Genomic DNA, 26,231 nt, shown 5'->3' on the forward strand with positions numbered 1-26,231 from the left:
GTTTTGTTTGTGTAAAAACTTTTAAATTTTACATAATAAAAATTTCATAAATAAAAATTTATATAAAAATTTATGTAATAAAAATGAAAATTATATTTTTCTGTAAACTGCTCTATCATTTGTCTCTATGAATTCTTCCCCATCCATAGCTACAAAAAAGTATTTCCTTCCTCTCTCTCCTCTGATTTGTTTATGATGTGACATTTTATATCTAGGTCATTTATCCATCTGGAGTTTGTGTGGTTATAAACTGTGAAATGCTGCTCTACACCTAATTTCTGCCATACTACTTTTGAGTTTTTCCAGCATTCAAAAGATTTCTTGAAAAGACAGAAAATGAAGTTAAGAAAACTTAGAGCAGTTAGAGCTAACATTCAAAACTGAAAAAAAAAATTAGTATAAAAGTTTTTTATAAATTTAGCAAATGATGTCTTTAGAATGGAAACAAATTTTCTGTGCACTTTTATTCTTTTCAGGATTTACGGAAATGGAATACTACTTTAGTGCCAGATTAAATTCTCTGAATAAGAAAAGCATAACTTTACTCATTCATTCTAATAAAAGAGGCCAGTGGGTAAGCTATAGATAATTTGCTTCTCAAAATCCTTGATTAAAATATATTTCATTAGCAGTTTTTAATAGAAAAGTGAAAAAACTTTCAAAACAATAAACCTTTCTGCAAAAGGAGTCCTAAAATAGCAGATTTCTCTGAACTACAATGAAATAATCTAACATACTACACAGCCACTGAATTATTTTCAACCTGAGGAATATGAAGCAGAGCACCAATTCTGTTAGAAAATAATAGCAATTATTTGTAAATTTGACATTAAACATTTTAATGTCAAACTTACAAGTCATCAAGTGTATATTACAAACCTAAAATATAAAAACTTGGTTTAAATAGGCTCTTTCCTATATGAATACTAAACAAGGACATTTATTTTTACACAATTAAAATTTAGATGATGGCTTAATTTATCTAAAATTTTGCAGAGTGCAGGCTTTCTGCTAACTAATCATAATAAAATAATATAGCTAACATTAATATATAGCTTTAAGATTTGCAAAGCACCTCATTATCTTTTACATTTATACCACATATTACATTTACTATAAAATATACTATATTTAGTATACAAAATAAGTATATTTTAATATTATCTTTTTATTATCAACCCTGTGAAGTAAGGCACCAGTTTTACCCCTATTTTAGAGTTTATGAAACTGAGGTTCATAAGTTATGCAATCTGCTCAGAGTTACACAGCTACTTAAGTAATGAGGCAGGACATTAAATCACGTTTTTCAGATTCCAAATCCAGCCCTCTATGCACCTAGCTGCCTTACCTTCCACTTTAAATAGAAACAACTGCTGGGAGGTGGAGCCAGGATGGTAGAGTAGGAGGAAGAAGTACAGATAAGATTTCACTCTCAATTCCTCTATAAACACCTAGAAAATGAACCAGACTGGAGGGGTTGTTGGAAGAGGTACACCTGTACATTGTTGGTGGAGCTGTTAATTGGTACAACAATTTTGGAAAACAATTTGGAATTATGCAAACCAAGTGATTCAAATGCCTATATCCTTTGACTCAGAGATTCTATTACTTATACCCCAAGGGCTTATATCACTGGGCTTAAGCCACAAGGAGGGTAACAAGAAAAAAACACTTATAGAAGCACTTTTTTCTTATAGTAAAGAACTGGAAACAAAGTAGATGCCTATCAACTGGAAAATGGCTAAATAAACTGGTACATGAATGTAATGCAATATTACTAAACTCTAAGAAATGATAAATTTGATGACTAAAGAGAAGTATGTAAAGATCTACATGCACTTATGCAGAGGGAATTAAACAGAGGCTTATAAACAATGACTACAATAATGTAAATTAAAAACACATATAAAATTTACAGGACTACAATGATGTAAATGGAAAGAACTATGCTAAGAAAAAAAATAATGTTGCGAAACTGAAAACAAGCATGGCTCAAAAGAAGAAATATTAGAAGACACTTCCAGTATACCTCTGCAGAGATGAAAGGTCCACAGAAATGCACACTGCACACATATCTATGCTTCTTTAGTTACTGATCAGTTATCCTGATTTTTGTCCTCCTCTTTTGTCTTAAAAAAAATACTATTTGTTATATGGAATGTTTTTCTGAGAGGGGTAGGAGAAGGAAGGCTGCAGGGAAACTATGGTGATATAAAAAGCAAAAGACACCAATGAAAACATTTTTAAAAGATTTTCTTTTAAAAAGAAAAGGTAGCAAACAGAATCCTGATTGAGAAATCCAAGAAAAAAAATCTGCGAGTCTCTTTTCCAGCCTTAGTTAAATCAATGGTTGCCTAAATTTAGCCTTTTAGCAAATAAGGCAACAACTGTCCCTACGTTTATTTACAATCAAAAATTCAGATTTTTAAATTAAGCTTTTATCTTACCAATTTTAATTTATAAAGTAGAAAAGTCTCACTTTAATAAAAGAAAAAAAAAGGTGCTATACAATTCTTGAAGATAAAAAAGACAGGTCTGGATTACTGCTCCCTGACTAGGTATGTGATGTCATGGGAAGGGGTCATTAGTTACTGCAGCCAATCAACATGTCCCTCTCAATTTAAAATTTCACAACACAAATGGTTAAAATTAATCCACTAGTATCTACTGGATACCTTTTGCAAAGAAGTTCAAGCATTTTTGCCTACCTTATAAGTAACCTATGTAATTAATAGGGACAGGAACAACAAAGAGCTAGCCAGTCTGCAAAATACCTGCAACAGGAAAAGCTTTCAACAGGAAGAGAACCCTCTAGAGATCAAAAGAGCCATAGAGTATCAGATTTAAGAGAGCTACAGGGGGAAAAAACCATAGAGTTCTATACAAAAGCCAGCTGTCTTTTTCTGCAGAGCCCCCTAGCAGCTTTTACACTTATTGGCTAACTGTCTATAACCAATGACTTTTGCTGGGCAGTACTTGAGGACTGTTACTAGTATTACTGTGGGGCAAATTACTTAACAATTTGGCTCCTTTCATTTTTATTTCTAAAATCATACAAAGGCTTTCAGAAATACATGACCAATCTTAATTAAAATACACATTTAAATCAAATCTAGTAATGCAGAGTTTAAATAAGCCTATAATAAACTTTGAGGCAGCTAGCTAATACAGGGGATAACGTATTGGACCTGGGGTTCCAATAGGACTCATACACTTAATAGCTGTGTGGCCCTGGGCAAGTCACTTAACTTCTATCTACCTCAATTTACTCATCTATAAATGAAGATAAGGGTAGCTAAGGGGCACAGTGAATGGAGTGTCGCAGGGCCTGCAGTCAGGAAGACTCATCTTCTCGAGTTCATATCTGTTCTTAGACACAGACTAGTTCTGTGACCCTGCACAAGTCACTTAACCCTGTTTGCCTCAATTTCCTCATCTTTAAAATGAGCTGGAGAAGGAAATGACAAACCAATCCAGTATCTTTTCCAAGAAAACTCAAAATGGGATTACAAAGGGTCAGACACGACTGAAATAAATGAACTATAATAAATTCCCAATTTCTTACCACAAAAAGGAGGGAAGGCATTGCCTAAAGTTACATTTTTGCATTTTAATACAGAAAATGAGATTTTAACCATTTTAATTTAAGGAGGGAAAAATAAATGAAAAAAATTAATAGAATTGTTGAAGGATTTTTTTAAAGTTATAACAAATGCTCCAGACCACTCCAGCTTTACCTATAATATAAAAAAAACCCTTGATTCCTTAATGATACACCTTAAAATTTTCATGTTATGTGGAAAATGTTATGCAATACAATGCTAAGAGGATTGTGACTATAGTACAGTACATTATAATATAGTACATATAGTATAATCTAGAAGTGCTTTAAAGGTGACAAAACAGTGGCTGGAAAACTATGAGATCAGCTTTATATATCTGGTTAAAGTGATTTTAAGTCTAAATATTCTGTTTGCCCATTTTCGATCACAGAGGTCACCAGAGGAAATTTTAATTATATGAAAAATAAATATCACATCAGGACTGTAATTTATCCAAATAAAGAAACAGAATTATAATGACCTCCAATTTGGGACTACAGTTAATGGTCTTAATGCACTGTTACCAAATTATAAAAAACAATTCCAACTGCTAGCAAAATTACAAAGTCATTTACAAACACAACATAAAATTTTAAAATACAAAAATTTAATCAGAGTAAAAATGTAGTGACTGAAACAATCCTCCCCCCAAGTACTGTCTTATATACCTACAGGGGAAATGAAATCATTGTGAAACATCTAATAAAGTGCTTCTCTGTACTTATTTCTCCATATGTTTCAATACTGTTCCAAATTTTAAATTACTTATTGATAGCAATCAAATTTGTCTCAAAATGCAAAGTATTTGTAAGAGTATTAAAACCGATTTGAAAAAGTTTTAATCCTACATTTACTGAGTAGCTACTACCTATAAGTTATGAGAGACAGCAAGGAAGTAGGGGATGAAAGGGTCAGTCAAGAAGACCTGGGTTCAAATCTTACTTTTAACACATGGCTAAATGACTATGAATAAGTTATTTAACCTCTGGGTGCCCAATGCAACTCTGTCAGTTCCATAAGAGGTGCCATTCTGCAATGGCAGGCAGTTCCTTCTATCAATGAAATCACAGGTATGGACAAAAAAAGAAATAGCTATAATACCATGTTTGACACTAGAGATACAAAGATGAAAACAAAACATTCCCTGCACTTAAGAAGCTAACTAATCAACTAGGGTGGCACACAATATATACCCAAATAAGAAAATACAAAGTCTATATAGCTATATAAAGTAAAAGAATATCAAGCAAGGCCATGCCAATATAATAAAAAATGGCAAAACTACCTAAATGAATGTATTAAAAGTCATACAAATCAATCTAGCAAAGAATTAATTTATAGGGCTATAAAAAATAAAAATTCACCTGGAAGAACAAAAGGTCAAGAGCCTTAAGGAAAAATGGGAGGAGGGGGAGAGAGAATAGAATGGTTGGGGGCCTAGTACTATCAGATGTCAAACTATACCATGATGCAATAATCATCGAAACAATTTGGTACTGGCTAAAAAATAAAGACTTTGGGGCAAGAATTCACAATTTGACAAAAAATGATGGGAAAACTACAAATAAATCAACATCTCACACTGTTACACCGAGATAAGATCAAAATGGGTACATGATTTAGACATAAAATGTAATATCATAAGTTAATTAGGGGAGCATGGAAAATTTTGCCTGTCAAATCTATGGATAAGGGAAGAGTTTATGACCAAACAAAGAGATAGAGAGGATTACACGAAGTAAAGTAGGTAATTTTGATCAGATGGATTTTAAAAGATTTTGCACAAACAAAATCAATGCACTCAAAATTGGAAGGAAAGTAGGAAACTGGGGAAAACTTTTATAGCAAGTTTCTCTGATAAAGACCTTATTTCTCAAATACATAGGAAATGGAGGCAAATTTATAAAAATAAGAGCCATTCCCCGATTGTTAAAGGATACTTACAGGTAGTTTTCAGAAGAAAAAAACCCAAGTTATCCATAATCATATGAAAGAATGCTCTAAAATTACTACTGATTAAAGAAAAGCAAATTTAAAAAGCTCTGAGGTATCACCTAACACCTCTCAGATCGGCTAACACAACAGAAAAGGAAAATGACAAATGCGAGAGGGAATATAGAAAAACAGAGACACTAATGCATTGCTGGTGGAGTTGTGAACTGGTCCAACCATTGTGGAGAACAATTTGGAACTATGTCCAAAAGGCTATAAATACTGTATACAGTATACATACTGGCTTTTCACCCAGTAATATCACTACAAAATCTGTAGCCAAAAAAGATCAAAGAAAAAGGAAAAGGATGCATTTGTACAAAAATACTTACAGCAATTTTTTGTGGTGGCAAAGAATTGGAAACTGAGGGGATATCCATCAATGGGGGAATGGCTGAAGTTGTGGTATATGATTATAATGGAATACTATTGTGCTATAAGAAATGATGAGGGGGATGGTTTCAGAAAAACCTGGACAGACTTACAGGAATTGGTGCAAGGTGAAATGAGCAAAATGAAAACATTGTACATAGTAAAAGCAATATTACAATGATGATTAACTGTGAAAGTCTTAGCTACTCTGATCTAACTTTTGTCCTCCCCCCATTTTGCAACTTGGCTAACATGGAAATGTTTTGCATGATTTCACAACAATAATTGATATCATACTGCTTGCCTTTTAAATGGGTAGCAAAAGGACTGGAAAGGGAGAGAATTTGGAACTCAAAATGAAAAAATATGTTTAAAAAAGATAAAATTCTTGATCCTGTTGCAACATTAGAAACTTATTCTTGCAATTTAAGTATAACTGCACATCTCAGAACATTCACTTAAAAAAATGAATCCCAATTCAAATGTGCTCATTAATATTTACTTTTTTAAAAGTCTTATTTTTTGATGAACAGGCAGATTTCAGAAAAACCTGAACAGACTTGTGATACAAAGTGAAATGAGCAGAACCAGGAAAACTGTATACAGTAACAGCCACACTGTGTGAGGATCAACTACAAGTGACTTAGCTCTTCTCATCCACACAATAATCCAAGACAATTATAAAAGACATGTGATGGAAAATGCTATCCATCTCCAGTTAAAGAACTGATGGACTCTGAATGCAGACTGAGGCATACTTTTTCACTTTATTTTTTTTCTCCTTTTGGTCTGTTTCTTCTTTCACAACTGTGACTAACATGGAAATATGTTTTACATGATTGCACATATATAACCTATATCAAATTGCTTAACAGGTTGTGGTTTGTCCTTCATTCTCCAAGAGGACCATGACATCAGAAAGATGATGCCATAACTTGCAAGTGAATTAGATTATAGTGAGGGAGGGCTATGCAAAGTCACCAGCCTCACTTTCTCTTCCAGAGTCATCTGGGTCCAGTGACCAGATACAGATCAGGACAACTGGAGATGGCCCAGGATGCAGTGGGAGACCTTGGCCTTTTTATTTTTATTTATTTATTTTTTTGGTGAGGCGATTGGGGTTAAGTGACTTGCCCAGGGTCACACAGCCAGTAAATGTCAAGTGTCTGGTCTGAGACCGGATTTGAACTCAGGTCCCTTGACTCCAGTGCCAGTGCTCAATCTACTGCTCCACCTAGCTGCCCCAGACCTTGACCTTTTTAAGCTAAGCCTGCTAAGGTCTTTCCAGAGTTCTCACTTTGACTGAGGCTGGAAAAAGGGAGGCGAGGAAGGACAGAGAAAAGTTTGGAACTCAAAATCTTGTAAAAATGAAAGCTAAAAATTTTCTTTACATACAATTGGGAGAAAATGAAATACCATTAAAATAAATAAAATAAAATTCTTGTTTTAAAAAATTCTTATTCTCATTTTTGCAAGTGTCCCCAAATCCTGTAAATTACATCATCAAAATAAATATTACCCTAGTAAAACATAAACATGAAAATCATGCCTTTGGTAAAATTAACAGAATTACAAAAATCTCAGAATTTAAAGGGACTTCAGAGACCCTCTTGTCCAATCTGTACCTGAACAAGAAGACTCCACTCCACAACATACTTGTCAAGTTACCCAGTTCATGCTAAACCTCCTTGGAGGTATAACCCACACCTTCCTAAAATAGTTCATTCCACTTCTGAACAGCTCTAATTGTTAAGCAATCAACAAGTATTTTTCAAGCACCTACTATGCACCTCACCCAACGGTAAGCCTAGGGATACAAAAAAGACAGATCTTGCAAACTCTCTTAAAGCATGACCTAATAGCCCTTTACTGGCTTGGTGAACCTCATCTAGAAGCTCTCCAGATTATCTATGTTTTTTCAAAAATATTAGACCCAAAACTCAACACCACAATCCAGATACGGTCTAATCATAGCAGAGTACAGCAGGGCTATCATTATCTGACTAGTCTCGGGCAGGATCTTGAAACAGCCTAAGTCTAAGATCAAAGTAACTACTCTAGCTACCTTATCACACTGTTGACTCATGAGCTTGAGCCAAAAGGTGAAACTTTTGAAACGCATTGCTATCTTGCCAAAACTTCCCTACCTTTATATTTATGAAACAGATTTTTTTTGGACATGAGGATAATACTTTACATTTATCCCTCCTAAATTTCACCATCAACCACAGTGTCCTAGCCTGTCAGGATCTTTCTGAATCCTTACTCTCATCCAATGCATCTTAAACTTCTTGGCTTTATGTTATCTGGAAATTTGATAAGCATGCCATTATTGCCTTTTTCTAAATTGTTAAAAATTACATTAATCCTTTTCCATTGGTTGCTTTAGTTTTAAGTCAACTTATATCAAGGATTGTTCAGTATTTCTAAGATGAAGAATTAATCTTCTTATCTTCATCATGTTAATGAGTTCCTTATCTTCAACAGGAAAAAAAGTTTTAGATTCAATGCGTGAGTCTGAAAAAACTTTTCAGACTCTTTCCCTCCCCCAGAATTTAGAGACTATATTCACATGTGCCACAGTAATAAGCACTGTCAATGCCCAGTAAATATTAGGTTAACTCAAGTTAAAGATACAAGTTATAAAGAAGGGATTTAACAGTTTCCAAATAAAAGTCTGACTATATGACATCAGAAAATGGTACAAAACTAGAACTTATTATAATATTACAATTAATATTTTAGAACCTTTCAAAAAGAGAAAACTTAAGTCAGGGCAAGGGGGATGATGGCATTTTATGTTTGCTTTTGATCAGTTCTTCTATTTGAAGAGAAAAAAAAAGGTTAACAAAGAACTTGCCCTTAGATTTAGGTTTCATGTTAGATGGGGCATTGAATCTTCCAAATGTTTGGGACTATTGGTATATGCACTTTGGACAGACACTACAGACAGAAATGTGTCATGCTTACACTTGACGAGCTTTGATTGCGTTTAGAAAATTGAACAATACTTTCTAATGATCCCAAGCTGCCCCCTGAAACAAATTTACGTCTTCCTAACACCAGTATTGAGTAAGTAGGTGGAACAGTGGATAGAGTGCTGGGCCTGGAATCAGGAAGGCTCATCTTCCCAAGTTCAAATCTGGCCTCAGACACTAGCCATGTGACTGGGCAAGTCACTTCACCCTGTTTACCTCAGTTTCCTCATCTGTAAAATGAGCTGGAGAAGGAAAAGGCAAACCTCTCCAGTATCTTTGTCAAAAAACAACAACAAAGGGGTGATAAAAAGTTGGACATGACTGAAACAACTTAACAGCAACACCAACATTATTCTGATAATGCTATATGGCTATGAATTGTGGAAATTCTAGTCTCTGTTGAATTAAAAGTGGAGGGCCACCCAAAGAGCAACTAGGAGATATATGGTGGACATTAGTCTGCTGCAGCAATTGCCAAAAAAGAATTGTAAACCAGAAGAAGCATAAAAAGATATCATTACAGATATACAATAATGGGAAAGAAGGTTAGCTGGTCACATAGCAAGATTGAGGTATATAATCAGTATTGATAGAAATATTACTGTATTCTGAATGTCATAAAAAACTACTTTTTCCTTCAACTTCTAACATAAAACATGCATGAGCAATCATAAAGGACTAAAAAGAAAAATTGTTTACACTCTAATATGGGGAGATGATACATTTATCCCCTCAGAATTCTATCTTCATTAGGGGCATAGAGAGAGTCTAATTTGATTAGACAGAAGGCCTGGGAGTATTTTAATGATCTAAGAAGAATGGAAAGGGAAAGTGGAATACACTTGGGGGGAAGAAAGAGAGAGAAAAGGTGAGGAAAATTCTCACATAATTAGGATAAGCAAGAAGTAAAACAAGGCTTGGAAGGGAAAGGGGGAATACTCTAACCTTACTCTCATCTGAACTGGTCAAAGAAGGGACCCAGACACATACACATACACATACACACACACACACACACACACACACACACACACACACACACACATAAAACTTGGATACAGAAATAGTTTACTTAAAAGGTAAAGGGGAAATAAGAGGGAAGGCAGATTAAGGGAAAAATTAAGTCTTAAACTGAAAAAACTCTTAAGAAAGATACAGAAAACAAAGAAAAGTTAGAAGCATTAAAAATACTATACAGGGAAACATACAATTAACAACCATAACTTGTGAATGTGAAGGGGAAGAGCCCATAAAATGGAAAAGGATAACAGAATGGACAAGAATGCAGAATCCAATAATATGTTTTTAAGAAACATATTTGAAACTAAAAGATGCCCAGAAAGTTAAAATAAGGTGCTAGAGCAAAATCTATAATGCTTCAGCTGAAGTTAAAAAAAAAAAAAATAGAAGTAGCAACCATGATCTCAAACAAACAATGGTAAAAAGCTAGTAAGAGACCAAAAAGACTTAGTTAAAAGAGGTAAACAGGGAAACTACCTTTTGATGAAAGATATCATGGAACAGCAGGTAAAACTCCCCAGTGCTACCAAAACCATATCAAAATGTAAATGGGAAATATATTTAACAAAATAATTTAAAATTCAATACAACAAAATGTTAATTTGTGGTTTTCTAAGTCAATACGTGGCCTTACAAGGATCCAATTCTATTTGACTTTGACACCGAAGCCACGGACAATGAATATCAATACTAAACATATATGTACCAATGGTATAGCATCTAAATTCTTAAAGGAAAAAGTAAGCTATACTGAGAAATAGAGAGCAAAGCCAAAATAATGAGAAACCTCAATTTATTCTTTTTATACCTAGGTAAATCTAAACAAAAAAAGAAAGAAATGAAGGACTAAATAGAATTTTTTAAAAGTTAAATATGATAAATCTCTGGATATCATTCAACAGGAAGAGAATGAAGTATATGTATTTCTCAGATGTGCATGAAACCTTCACAAAAACTGATCATGTTTTGAGGCATAAAAACCTCACAAGTAAATGCAAAAAAGCAGAAACATTAAACACATCTTTGACAGACCATAATGCAGTAAAAATTATATTCAATAAAGGTTTCTGAAGCAAAGATTAAAAACTGGAGACCAAAGAACTTAATTCTAAAGAACAGGTGGGTCAAAGAACAAATGACAATTTCACTGAAAATAATGACAACAATGAGACTAACATACAAAATTTTTGGAATGCAGCCAAAGTAGTAATTAGGGGAAATTTTATATCTCCAAATGCTTCCATCAATAAAAAAAAGGGGGAAAAAAAAACAACAAAAAGATCAACATAGTGGACATACAACTGAAAAAGCTAAAAACATCAACAAATTAAAACTCTTCAAAAAAGAATCTTGAAAATCAGAGATTAACAAAATTGAATTAATAAATAAAAAAACTACAGGTGTAGTTTACAAGATACAATGTTTATCAACATTACTATGGAGCCAGAAATGCTACTTATAGCAATAACACAAGAAAAAATACTGAATCGCTAAGCATAGGCAAAAAAAGAATCGAAATTATCATTTTGACATGATGAACCTTAGAGAATTAAAAAAACTAAATGAAACAATTAACAACTTCAACAAAATGAATGATATAAAATAAAAAAGCCACATAAGCCATTAAAATTTTTATATATTACCCCCCCCCAAAAAAACTTAGCAGTAAAAACTAAAAAGACAAATTTCATTTAAAATAACCACAAAAATAGTTGGTAACATAATGTTAAAATAACTGGGAGTCGACCTACCAAGATACCCAAGAACTTTATGAACACAATTACAAAACACACTTTACAAAAATAAATACATCTAAATAATTAGGAAAATGTTAATTGTTCATGAACAGGCCAAGTCTATATAACAAAAATGACAATGCTGCCGAAACTGATTTACTGAGCATTCAGTACAATAGCAATCAACATACGTTATAGAGGATTGCTTTACTGGGCAAAAAAAAAAAATTACACATTTCATCTGCAGTAACAAAAGATCACTATCAAGGGAATTAATGAAAAAAATTGTCAAGGAAGGAAGCCTGACAGTAGCAGATTTTACACTCTACTATAAAGCTATATTCATCAAAACAATTTGGTAGTGAGTATGAAATAAGAAGACTGATCAGTGGAACAAAAATGGGTACAAAATATGTAGAAATAAAGTTGCCCACAGTTTGACAAACCCAAAGATTTCAACTATTAGGGCAAAAACTCAATATACAATAAAAAATGTTAGAAGAGCTGGAAAGCAGTCTGGCAAAAACTAAATATAGGTTAACATTTCACCATATACCAAATGAGGACATGACTTAGACATGAAAGGAAGACATCACAAATAAATGAGAAGAATGAGGAAGAAATTACATAGAAAGTAAAACAAACAGTTCTGATTATACAAAATTAAATTTTTTTTGAAAACCAATTCAGCTAAAATTAGAAGCAGGTAAATGAGAAAACTAGAAGTAGAAAAATGAGAAAAAAATATTTCCAGCTTGTTTCTCTGATAAAAGGTGTCACTTCTAAGATCCATAGGGAACAGACTCAAAAATATAAGAGTAAAAGCCATCCCCTAATTGATAAATGCTGAGAAGATAAAACTATGTAGTTTTAGGAGGAAAAAAGATAATAACCATGTGAAAAAAAAGAGGAGCTAAGGGCAGACTGGTTTTGTTCAAAGGGAGGGCAAAAAGGATATAGTAGTATAGAAAAAAGGAAGAAGGGAGGTGTGATTTGCTATTTTTTTTTCATAACTGGAATAAATGGGAAGAAAAGTATACTATACAAGCACTGAATAAGGGAAGGGGGAGTAGTTATCAAATTAACTTTATTCTCCAGAGGACCTATGATAAAAAAATGTTACCTCCTGATAGAGAGATGATGGACTCAAGGCACATAGAGAGATGCAGTTTAAACATGACCACTGTGTAAATTTGTTTTGCTCTATTATGCTGATTTGTTACAATGAGTTTTATCCCCCTCCATTTTCAATTGGGAAGGACTGAGATGAGGAGGTTGGTAACAGTAATCCCTCCACTAAGAAAAAGTACACTTGAAATTTTTTTTTGCACCAAAGAGACAAGAAAGAATTTTAAAAGTAAACAGATGAGTAGGATAATTTTGAAAGTAACATGTGGAATTTATTATGTACTTTTTTCAAAAGCAAATGACTATGAAATGGAGTCACAATTTCACATCCGATTTTCTATATGTTCTACCATGTATATGTAAATGCTTTCTTTAAAAAAATTTTTTAAGGGGCAGCTAGGTGACACAGTGAATAGAGCTCTGGCCTTGGCGTCAGGAGGACTTGAGTTCAAATCCAGCCTCTGACACTTAACACTTACTAGCTATGTGACCCTAGGCAAATCACTTAACCCCGATCACCTCGCCAAAAAGAAAAAAAAATTTTTTAATGTAAGTTCAGAATTTTTTTTAATTAAAAAAACTGCTATGTAAATATTTGGGAATTATTATAAATCATGTTTTGATATTTAAAATACCTTTAAGTTTACCACTGTGGATACTCTCTCAACTCATTCGGACTGCAACCCTTTCATGAACTTAGTCGTTGTATAGCTAATAACATCTTTTAAAAAAAAAAAACAATAACCATTTGAGAAAAATGCTCTAAATCCCAAATAACTAGAGAATTGTACTTCACACTCATCAGATTGGCAAAGATGACAAAAAAGGAAAATGGCAAATGCTGGAGGGGGCTGTGGGAAAATAGCCACATTTAAGGAAGTGGAGCTGAAAACTGGTCTAGTCATTGGAACAGTACCCAGAAAGTTACTAAACTGAATTCCTTCTGACACAGCTATATCACTAATAGGCCTTTACCCCAAAGTGATCAGAGAAATTTTTGAAAGAACAGAGACGTACAAAAATATTTACAGAAGTTATTTTATGGTTGAAAAGACTTGTCAACCAAAGGTGTGCCATCAAATGGGAAGCAGCTGAATAAATTATGGTATATTTACATAATAGAATACTATTGACCTATAATAATGAAGATGGTTTCAGAGAAACCTGGAAAGACTTTTATGAATTGATGAAGTGAGCAAAACCAGAACAATTTATGCACTAACAGCAATATTATAAAGATAAATAACTTTGAAAGTCTTACGAACTCTGATCAATACATAATGACAAACCGCAATTCCAGAGGTCTTGATACCATCTCCTGATTGAGAACAGTTGAACTTAGTCCAGACTGAGACATTTTTGTCTGTACATGGCCAATGCAGATATTTGTTTTGCTTGACTATGTCACATGTTTGTAACATGTTTTCCCCCTGTGCTTTCTCAACTGGGAGAAGAAGGCTATGAGAGAGAGAATGTGGATCTAAAAATAAAATTTCATTTTAAAACAGATCATTAATAACTTTGGAGATAGCAGTTTCAATTGAAAGATGAGGTCAGAAGACTGCAAAGAGTTAAGAGAAGAAAGAAAATGAAGGTACCTATTACAGACAGTGGACTCAAGGAATTTTAGCTACACAAAAAAGAGGGGAGATACAGGATAGCAAGTAAGGATGGAAAGTTCAAATGAGGGATTTCTGAGGACGGAAAGAACATGGGTATGCTTATCAGCAGTAGAGAAGTAGCCAGTAGATGGGGAGAAACTGAATATAAGCAAAACAGTAGGGATGATAGAGAGGCCAATCTGCTCGAGAAGATGGGATAGAATGGGATCACTTGTCCATGTAGAGGGGTTTGCCTTGGCAAGAAGGGCCACTTCTCCACATGAGACAGAAGTGAAGGTAGAAATACAGGCAGAAGGCATCAGGGTGATGCGAGATGAGATGCAAAAGAGATTTTTTAGTGAAACAAGGCAAGTTTCTCAGCTGAGACTACAGAGGGAGAGAAAGGTGTGAGGGGGGGACAAAAGAGTATAGAAAAGTAGCTGTGGTGAGTGGGATGGATAATGAGTTAATTAAGGAGGTGTAAAAGGACTGCCTTGATACAAAGAGGACCCAGTTGAGATGTAATATAAACTTGAAGTGGATCCAGTCAACATTTTTTTTAAATTTTCTCCAGCTTCAGTCTACAGCATATAAGTATGAGCAAAGGTAGTAGTAGATGGTAAGAGTAAACCAAGGCCAGAGTTTAGAAAAACAAGTTCTTAATTAGAATTAAGGGGCAAGGAACTCAAGAGGACAGCATAGAACTGCTTCAGTAAGGGGTCAAGATAAGAAAGGAAGGCGAGTGTAGCCAGTACATAAGTGATGGCCTAGAAAAGAAGTGAGAGGTAAAGGAATTGGAGATCGCAGTAAAGTTCAAAAATGTTTGGAGTAGCAAGGCAGAGTGAAAAGCTGAATGACAGATTATGACCACACAAAAGAATTTCAGAGTTTATGAATATAGATATGGAATACTTCTGGGTGATGACAAGATCAAGGGTATGACCATCTGTGTGTAGCTATAGTATGGTGGGAAAATATAAGTCATGGGAAATGAGTAAGTTGAGGAATTGGAATCATAAGAGTATGTGAGGGAGTAGTAGCATGTATGCTGAAGTCCCCCAGCATGAAGGCAAGAGTGAGGATTGAGTGTTCTGGAGCTTTATACACAATAACCACCATAATTTAATTGGGTGATTATATATGTATATGTGTGTGTGTGTGTTTATATATATATATATATATATATGTATGTATGTATGTATGTATGTATGTATGTATGTATATGGATAGAATTAACCTCAAAGAACAGAGGTTACTGAGCAACAGGGGTAGAGGGAAAGCCTAAGAGTGTCAATGAGGAACAAAGAATAATACCACTCCCCCACCACAATAGTATAAGTGCAACTGCAACCAGTATCGCAAAAAGAAGACAGGGAAACTATCAACAGGATGGAGCCAGGTCTCAGTGAGTGTAAGAAGATCATGGACTTAGAATGGAAAAGATTTAAGATGAAATCTAGTTTGTTATCTATGGAACAAGCAATCAAGAGAGCACAGTGGAAGAGTTGGGTAGTGTTAAGAGTAGTAGTTCAGAATGTGAGTTCCTTGAAGACAGAAACCATATTTTTGCCTTAGTATCCTTAGTACTTAGTATAGTGCCCTGAACTACTATGGTAAGTTGCTTAATAAATGCTTTTTCATTGGCACTTATGGGTACCACGTTTTAAAAAAACATGGTACCAGCTGAAGCATATCCAGAAGAAGGTAACCAGTATAAGGGTATTGTAGGACATGGTACTCAAAAATCAGCTGAAAGAACTATGTATGTTTGGCTTTTAGAAACCAGGAGAGGTGAAGGAGGAGAATTCTGATAGATCTGAAATATTCTGAGGGACGTCAGTGAAAGAGCAATCAAACTATCTACAGCAGACTTAAGAGTAATTAGTGAGGTGGTAGTTAAAGAGGAAGATTTAGGGTTGATTTAAGGAGAAACTACCGAACAAAACTATCAAAAAACAAAATGGACTAATGCAAAAAGCAGTGAGTTCCCCGGGGAAGTACTCAAACAGAGGTTGAACTACTATTTATCAGATGTGTTATATAATATAGTAGAAAAAGCAACTGGATTTGAAGTCAAGAGTCCTAGTAAAAGTTTTAATCTCATCATTCCACTTAACTACCTGTGTCAACTTGGGCAAATCATTTAACCTCTCTGGGCCTTGTTTTCTTCATCTATAAAATGAAGGGATTGGACTGTTCTCCCTCAATCCTAAATTTAAGGTCCTTCTCAAATATAAATCTACCATCCTAGAGAAGATTTTTGGTTATCTAAGGGTTGGGAACTGATATCTGAGGTTTCTTCCAATTCTCAGATTCTATAATTTTGTATTATTCAAGTATTCAGTAAGTACCCAAGCATCAAGGACAGTCCAGTCTTCCTAAAATGTCTCTCATATCTGTACCTTCCTATTCTTGCCATCCCAGTCTAGTTCCTGATCATCTCACACCTGCACTATTTCAATAACCTTGAACTCCAGATTCTTTCCCCTCCAGTACCTGGCCACCATAGTAATCTTCCTAAGGTACTAATTTCTTCATTTTATTATCTTGCTCAGTACCTCTTCTGAGTCCTCATTGTGCCTGCAAGATACATTTTAACCTTTTCAGACTAGTTACTCCTGAGTATCATGTTATTCAATGTAGCCAGAACTAAATTAATACGTCCTAAGTGAAAGTGTACTTTTTTTTCCAAAACAAGAAGCCTTAATCACTGAAATTAAAACAGATCCATAAAAAACTCAACACTTTAAAACCAGACAAGAGGAATTCAGTTCCCATGAAATTAATGTTTGATGCATTTTTCAACAGTTCTAACTGAAAATAAGTATATGCATACCTCCAAAATAACACTGCCTTCAATGTCATTTTGAAATAACTTCATTATTAGAGAGGTCATTACTATGCAGATCAAATGAGAACATATATAAACCAAGGGCTATATATACATGTCAGCTATTGTTAGTAGAGCCAAACTCTATCCCTCTACCCCTGTTGAAAACCGCACTGGAAAAATAAGTTAATCTGATCACACAAATCAAATAGTTTAGCGATTAAAGATCTAGAATTGGAAAGGGAGATTTTAGAGGTAATCTGGCCTAACCTCTTCATTTTACAAGTGAAAAAACTAAAGTCCAATTGAGTTTAAATGACTTGTCTACAGCCAAACATAAAGGCCACACACACACAAGATTTGAAAACACGGCCTCTGACTCCAAATCTACTGCTCTCTGTACCACAATGCTTTATGAACAACCATATCAATCATCCATCAGGATTAACTATCCTAATTCAGTTACCTTATCATAGTCATATTGCCCAATGGATAGGTATGAAGATTATTCCTTCTAATTGATTCAAAGTTGTTTTACTCTGAAGAATAGTTTACATATGATGGTCTGATATATTATGTGATCAAAAGATACAATTCTCATTTCATGATAATGTAAATGAAAAATTGAGATAGGATTTTTTAAAAAACAAAATTTCAGCAAAAATAATTAATTTTCCACCATTCAAACATGTAGATATGTATATTTCATAACTAAAAATACTATCTTGGCCTTTCATAAAACATCTTTTTAAAAAACATTTTAATTTATTTCTTTTTAGCATTCTTTTTTTACATTTCAAGTTCAAAATTTTCTCCCTCCCTCCCACCTCCAATGAATGAGAAGGCAAGCAACATATCAATTATATATGTGAAATCACATAAAAACAGTTCAATATTAGCCATATTTCCAAAAAAATCAAGAAAAATAAAGGTGAGAAAAATCATACTTCAATTTGCATTCAGTTCTTTAGTTCTCTCTGTGAAGGTGGACAGCCCTTTTTCACCCTGAGTCCTGTGGAATTGTCTTGATTGTATTGTACTGATCAGAGCAGTCAAGTCTTTCACAGTTGAACATCATTATAACATTGCTGTTACTATGCACAATGATCTCCTGGTCCTTCTCACTTCACTTTGTATCAGTTCATATAGTTCGTGCTGTGATTTTCTGAAACCATTGCCCCTTGTCATTTCTTATAGCACCAAAGTACTCTATCAAAATCACATAACACAACAAGCCATTCCCCAATTGATGAGTATCGTATCTTTTCCTAAAAGAGACATAAATACTGGGTTCTAATATGGGCTTATCAACTAATTTGGTACATGACTTCTCATTTCTTTTGAACTTATCGTCTCTCATGTGTAAAATAAAAGGGTTAAGATTAGATGACTTTTAAAATCCCTTTTAGCCCTAAAGTTGTTCTGTACTGAATCTAAAATCATTAAGAATAAGTATTATTAATTCTCTTTCTAATAGAATACTTGAAACTGAGACATTAAGAGTCTAGATAAAACAAAAAATCTGAGGGTCTACATAACATGGTTAGCAAAAAATTAGTCAATCTGGCTATTTTATTCAAGTGGCTGATGCACCTCATCTAATGCATCTTTGATATCATCTTTTCCAATTATGCAAATTGCATCCCCTCTAATCCTGTGCAAGATACTTCCATAAATTTACCTCAGTAGGTTTATCCAACATGTTTACATGACATTGTGTAGATACCCATGGAGCAGACAGACATTCATTTCCAATCAATTCACTGTTAATGACTATAAAACTTTAACACATTTATTGAGTGATTCACCCTTATTAGGTTCTATGGAGGTATGACTGAGTGCTCATAGCAAACTAACCTTTTTTCAGTAGTTTTATGATGATCGTGGCACAAAACAGTCAATCACCTATCACAATTAACTATACTACGTCAGTCAACTTTTATAATAGTCATATTGCTTACTGGATAGGTATGAAGATTATTCCTTCAAAATGATTCCCTTCCCTGATACTGTATTTTCAAATAACTAATTAACACATTAGGCAGCAATATCTGTACTGTCAAAATTGGGACGGAAAGTGAGCTTCACTGAATGGAGTCTCACAAAGTGTTGATTAGAATTAAGAGAATTCATACATCTTGGAACAACTGACAACTATGTGTATGACATTTTTCAAGACATTTGAGCATCTCTACATTAAGGAAACTAGGCAAATATTTTGACTAAACTTAGCTGTGAATCATGGGATTCTACAGTCTCTGGCAAACTTAATTCGAAGATCAACCAAAAAGCAATACAAAAGTACATGGCAAACAACAATAGGCTCCAATAAGTTAAACCAAGAAATCCATGACTGGGGAAAAAAAGTTTGGGTTAATGATATTATGATTATTTGGTACCAGGAACAATATGAAACTATTGAAAAAGTGTTAGTTGGCTAGAAGCACCCAAGAATTATACCTCCAAAATACCAAAAAGTGTGAATTATTTAATAAATACATATTTGCTATTAAAATTTTATGTTCATTAACAGTGAACTGAGGGAAGTAATATTTGGACTCAGTCACTATTTATATTAGGTAAACCAAAAACAGAAAAGGTCTATCAAAACTAAAAAGACTGTCACTTACAATCTGCTGATGATCTTGTACCAATCAAATATTCGATTTGGCAGATGGAAAAATCTCAACCAAAGATCCTATTTCCACCATTACCAAGAACCTAACAGACTTTACAGAGCTAACTGGCTCTTTGCCATAACAAGGATATTCTACAAAGATGGCACAAAGTATGTGAGCCAAAAGATACAATTTAAGTGCAACATTAAAAAAGACCAATTGGGTGTTGCTACAGTTTCCAGAAAGACAATAAGAACTAAGTTCCAACAAGGGCCCTGGAAGCCAGAAGACATTAGACTTGAAATATGACCTATCTAAATTTCCTTCATAGGCAAATCAGAGCCTGTGTAGGAATCCTAGCAGAGGATCCTCCAAAGGATCACCCTTATAAACAGGAACACTCACCTTAACATTATGCTACACACTATCTGGGAATACAAACAAAAAAGGCAGTCCTTACTAAAGATATATAAGTAGTTATCTGTTGAACACTATATGCTCTTTTCAATACCATGTGAAAAGTCTATTATTTTCAAAGGCACATCAGTGATACTCTTATCTTATAACAGACCAGCTTTTTTGTACTACTAGTTTTCCAATATCATATAAATGTTATCAACATGTGAGATACACATAGGTAATGAACTGGCCTCAGAATCAGAAAGACCTGGTTCAAGTCGAACTCTAAGAAACTTACTATATGACCTTGGGCAAATCACTTAACCTTCTCAGTGCTCAAGGTAATTCCCTAGGGCTCTAAGGTAATTATAAATTACAGAGCAAGTATCAGTTGGAATTTCGAACCTAGTGCACTTGTTGTTAATAATAACAACAACAATAATGCTCTGTGTAATAACATATTAATATTTCAACATAGTGTATCTTAATATAATATTGATACATATTTATGTTATGATTAATAGTGATGATAATAATAATGCTATGTTAACAAGCATTTATATAGCACTTTGAGGTTTACAGAACACTTTACAAATATTATCTCATTTTTATCCTCACAAAATCTTTTTCCCTTTAAACATCAAAGCCTTAACGGGTTAATGAAATGAGTAAGACAGTTAATTATTACCTTGTCTTTGCTCACATTATTCCCCATGCCTGGAAAGTCCTTCATTCTTGGCTCCCCCATTTCCACCTGTTGAAATCTTATTTTTCAAGATACAACTCAAACATCACTTCTTCCATAAAGCCATTTCTGATCTTCTCCAAAGATACTTCCTTACTTAAATCACAAAAGCATTGTCTTTCTCTCAAGCTCTTACCATATTCTGGATTATAGTTATTGCAATGTTATAGTATATTTATAATTTATAGTACATTATACTATATATAGTATATTTATTATATAATTATTAAATATTTGTGTGTTACATTGAGAGCAGGAACTACGTTTTAATTATCTGCTTCACTTTCAGAACCAAGTCACAGTAGGTATTTTATATATGTTTGTTGAATCATCTCCACTTTAACAGCAATAGCTTCTTTTTGTAGGAATCAAAATAGTATTTCCTTTGTATGAATTAATTCAACCTAAGTAAGATTTGGGAACTGAAAAAAAAAAGAAAAGAAAAATTCAAATTTCTTTTCCAGCCTGTAAAGAAGATTAGTGAATAACTACATAAAATATATCGAATTATAATGCTGACCTTGCTGAAAGCCCATTCTGCTTAAAAAAATAAAAATTTAAACTTTTAAAATGTAAAGATGTAAAAGTTGTAAAGGAAAGAATAAAATTTTTAAATAAATGCACATATATCATTAAAATAACTAACATCAGAATATATAATTTTTAAGTTAAAAAAAAGTAAATATTTTGTTTTGGATGATGGCTATTATCCTCCTAAATGCAAAAACATCCCCCAAATATTTGTTAACTTGTTTAATTTCAGATACTTGTGACATCAAAGAGGAACTATCTCCTTTTATCAACTTTGGTAAATAAAATAACTTCCATATGTTTTTCATTTTTTATATGGAAGTTAATCATACCAGAAAATTGGACTACATAAATGAATAATTCCTGTAACTTTTTTGTCAAGAAACTATCTAATAGATTCTATGATCTAAGTTAAGAAACCCTGTATTGGAAATGGATTTCTACAGATAAACAATGTTCTATCACTACAAATACTGTGATCAATATGGTAAATTAGGGATACTGTCCATGATATATAACTAACATCCCTCATAAGAATCAGACTAATAATCTGAGCTTTATTAGTATCACACGCTAATCAACTGAGCTAACACCAGCCATTAATAGCAAGGAGTATCTCAAATATAAAATGGGATTCAGGATCTTCTAAACATAATTGAGATTTACTGTTCCAAGGGTCCATAAGACAGGTTAACATAGCAAGGTGGCCCAAAATTCCTATTTGGAAGAGGGCACTATGAGGAGTCTCCAGAGTAAGTTGGTAAAGTAAAGCTATCAGTATGACTCCTATAACCCTAGCTCCACCCTCTACACAGATTCAAAAGGCTACCAGGTAGTTTAGATAAAACCCAAGTTCCAAAAATGAGGACTTTGAACTTGGATCTATATATGCCCAACATTACCAGGTTGAGAAATCCTTTCCCACCAAAATTATTATCTACCTGAATGTATATCATGTATATGGCAGTCTGCCAAGCCCTGAAAGCCAAAAAATGGTATAAGATGTGACAGCATGGTAGATTGGAATGAAAATAAACTGGATTTTTGGATTCAAAAGATCTGTGCAAGAATTATAACTCCAGTATTTAACTACTCTTACTTTCCTCATCTGTAAAATCTGGTTAATACTTATACTATATACACAGAGTTACTGTGAGGAAAGCACTATAAACATTTGCAAACATTAAGGATATAAATATATGTATATATGTACGCACATATGTATGTATGTATATATGTAATTTAGTAACAATCACCAGGTAATAATACAATGTAACATGATAAAAGTCAAGGGTTTGGGATCTGGGTTCAAATCATAACTCTGCTTACAACCCAGATGGGCATGTACATGTAACCTTTCTGAGCCTTAGTTTTCTCATTTCTAAAATGAGGAGGTTGAAGTACACGACCTTTAAGGTTTTCTCTAAGTCAAAGTCCTATAATCCTGAGATCTATTAGCTAATTTGGAAAAATAGAAACTATATACTATTTCACAGGGCAATCCTGAAGACAGTACTCTGCAAACAAACTATAACTATGTAAATATTAATTCAAATTATTATTATAGACAATACCACATTATAATTACAGGTTCTTTTTTTATATTATCTAATCATCATTCATTTAATGGATTAGTCTTCTCAGTGCCTAATAATATACAATAATATTTTAATTATCTGTGATTTACCATGGGTATACCGCCATTCATTAATGTGGACTGCAACTCTCCTATGCCTCAGATTATAGCGTTCATAAACGGATTTGGCAAAAACAAAAACTTGGTGGTCAATCTGCCAGTAATGATCACCTACAAACTTAACAAGGTTGCTCCTTGGGGCCAAAAATATACTATTCCTTTACCTGACCTCTAAATCCTCCAAGGCTAACTAGTAAGAGGCTGCACTTTTCTGAAAACATAGGGTCAACTTGATGTCAAGAATGGTAAAAGGATCACAGACAACAGCTAGAAGGGACCTATAGAAAGCCATCGAGTTCAACCCTCTCACTTCACACATTAGGAAACTAAAGTTCACAGAAGTTATATGACTTGTTCAAGCTGAAGCATTAGCATAGCAAAAATCTATATTATTATTTTTAAATCACAGCATTTTGTCCAGTTCTTTATTGAACTTGACTGTGATTGAGTTCTTAACCTCTCTGAGCTTCAGTGTCCTCATCTATAAAATAAGGGAGTTTGACTATTTTTTCTAGCTCTATGTCCTATCATCTTATTAACTGGCAGTTTAGTACCCATAAGTTATCAGGGATATATTAGTAATGACAGCCCCACAAATGGTTATTCCAATGTGAAACTAAAGACCAAATGAATGTAGAACTTGAACTACCCACTCCCTGACAAACAGAAGCAATCTTCCCCTAATATACAGGGGAAACTGAGCAAGAGACTCAAGCATGCTACACATACTGTGTAAAGGTAACCTCAATTTCTACTGCTGTGATTCTAGCATCTTTTAAAAGCATTAAAATTATTCAAAATAAAGAAACATTCATAATCTATGGGAGATCTTGTATTAAGTCTAAATTACTAACCTTTTACAGAAATGTAGAATAAGAACTATCACAGTAATAACATATTAATCAGTTTGAAGTATCCAACTCCTATTAGCATTAGATATCTAAAGAGGTACTTTACCTTGAGTTTCTGAATTGCTGAAAATATATTTGGAAAACTTCTTGGGAAAAGTATTATAATCCCCCCAGCTACCTTATACCATCATTCCTGCAAAATGAAGATCCAAGTTTAAAGCCATTCTTAACTTTGAAAAATAACTAATCAATACTCAAAAATCCATATCTATTGCATTATATATGTATAAATATATATATACACATACAAACACTAAATGAACTATTTGAAGATATCATAATAAAGTTTAACAAACCCCTATGACAGATTCATTGTACTCCCCACTCCTTTGCACCTTATAAAAAAGAAACCTATAAGAATTTCAATTTACTACCTATGAACTAATTTGGGTGGTACAAAAATAGTAACTAACAGCTGTAGATATTTACAAGTAATAGTATACACATATAAAGATGCATAGAGATAACAAACAAGAACAGAGAACATTTACCATAATCACAGAATGCACTGGGAAAATGTTTAAAAGATTTTATTTTGAATTGAAAGGCATTTTAGAAATGCTCATCTTTTCACCCAGTCGATAACAACTCTCCTCTCATCATTTTATGAACTATTTGCTCGGGGTGGGGGGGGGGGATGGGGAGTACTTATTGGTACTGAGTCCTCTACCAGGTAATAAGGGTAAAGTAACAGTTGAAAAAAACTGCTGAGTGCCTTACACAATAACACTGCTTTCAATTTGATGGGAAAAATGAGAATGAAATAAAAGTTCTGAGGAGAACTTTAACAAGACATTCAACTTAGGCACTGAACCGGTTCTCTCTCTTGCAGAATAAATGGACTGCATCCTTGAATTATCACAATTTCTGTCATACTCTTCAGGATTCTCAACTAGAGGCAAAAAAAAACCCTCAGTATTTTTAATTATAGTCACAGAAAAGTCCCCTTCAAATGAAAAAACCTGACATTACCCTCTACCTCTTTCTAGGTAACAACACACAGTCCCCTTCATCTCAATAAAAGGGAGGGAGGGATTTAGAAGAGGGGCAGGACAGACAAACAATGAATTAATGTTTTTCTTGCAAAACGTTCTCCAATTAACTCTTGACTAGAAAGCTTCCAAGCCCCTCCTTTCTTCTATTAACTCAGGCCCTACCGGATTTTCAAAAGCACTGATTTTCTACATATGGAAAATACAAATTTTGTCGACTCCCCCTCGAACCTTCCGCCCCCCCACTACCTTACCACCACACACGTACACACATCCCCCCAGGGATGATCAACACCACCACTCCACAACAGTGCAAGAGTTGAGACCAAACTACCCCCTCTCTCCCACGACAGATCTTTGTCCCACCTGCCTAAAAGCCACTTTTCCCACCCCATCCTGGACTGCGTCTCCCCTCCTCCTTTCCCCTGCCTGGGGTTCCTCGACTCACGCCCCCCCTTTCTGGGACCCCTACCCCAAGACAGGATCCACCATGTGGGGGGCCCCTTCCCCGCCCCCCCAGCGCACGCTCGGGGGGGGGCCGGGTCAGCCCCTCCTCCTCCCCCTCCCTCGCGCTTCTCCTGGGACTCCCCCTCCCCGCCCCCCAACCCCGCTGGGGTCTCTCGAGCCGGGCGCCCCCCACCCGCCCCGAGCGCGCACTTCCTCACTCCCCCGCCCGTACCCCGGCCCCGGAGCTCACCTCACCTACCCTCTTTCGGGGGCCGGGCTCCTCCGCCTCTCGCTCCGCCATGTTGGGCCCCGGCGGAGGCGCCTCTCGGCGCGGCTCCCGCTCCGGCTCTGGCTCGGGGCCGCGGCGGCCCCCGGGCTGGTGGTCTGCCCCTGCCACGGCCCGGCCCTGCCCACCCTTCCCCTCCCCGCCTGCCACCGCCCCCCCCTCCACCCTCCCCAGCACACGCACCGGCGCCTCGATGCTGCCCTCCCCGGGCCGGGCCTCACCTCGCCTCCCTCAAGTGGGGAGGGGGCGGGTCCCGCACTCTGAGGGGAGGTGGCGGGGTGTCTGACTCCCCGGCTTGGGGAGGAGAGGCAGGAGGGGGTGCGGGGAAGGGGCGCGGGGAGCCCGGG

The 26,231-nt window shown here is 35.0% G+C and overlaps 1 protein-coding gene across 3 annotated transcripts in view; it reads right to left on the bottom strand.

Moving 5' to 3' along the window:
- The window catches only part of ZMYM4 (zinc finger MYM-type containing 4), a 132,502-nt gene extending 106,585 nt beyond the window's left edge, over positions 1-25,917 (bottom strand). Inside the window, exon 1 of one of the 3 annotated variants that reach the window (XM_027864441.1) lies at positions 25,858-25,917. In XM_027864441.1, coding sequence (XP_027720242.1) covers positions 25,858-25,899 — 42 coding nt within the window. In that variant the 5' untranslated portion in view covers positions 25,900-25,917. Of the gene's footprint in view, positions 1-24,205; positions 24,226-25,848 lie in introns of those variants that run through there. The other 2 variants (XM_027864440.1, XM_027864443.1) reach the window with 2 other exon arrangements.
- Positions 25,918-26,231: the final 314 nt, after the last annotated feature.

Source organism: Vombatus ursinus, unplaced genomic scaffold, assembly GCF_900497805.2.
Source record: "Vombatus ursinus unplaced genomic scaffold, bare-nosed wombat genome assembly UNPS02014775.1, whole genome shotgun sequence".
In the NCBI taxonomy this organism is placed as follows: domain Eukaryota; kingdom Metazoa; phylum Chordata; class Mammalia; order Diprotodontia; family Vombatidae; genus Vombatus; species Vombatus ursinus.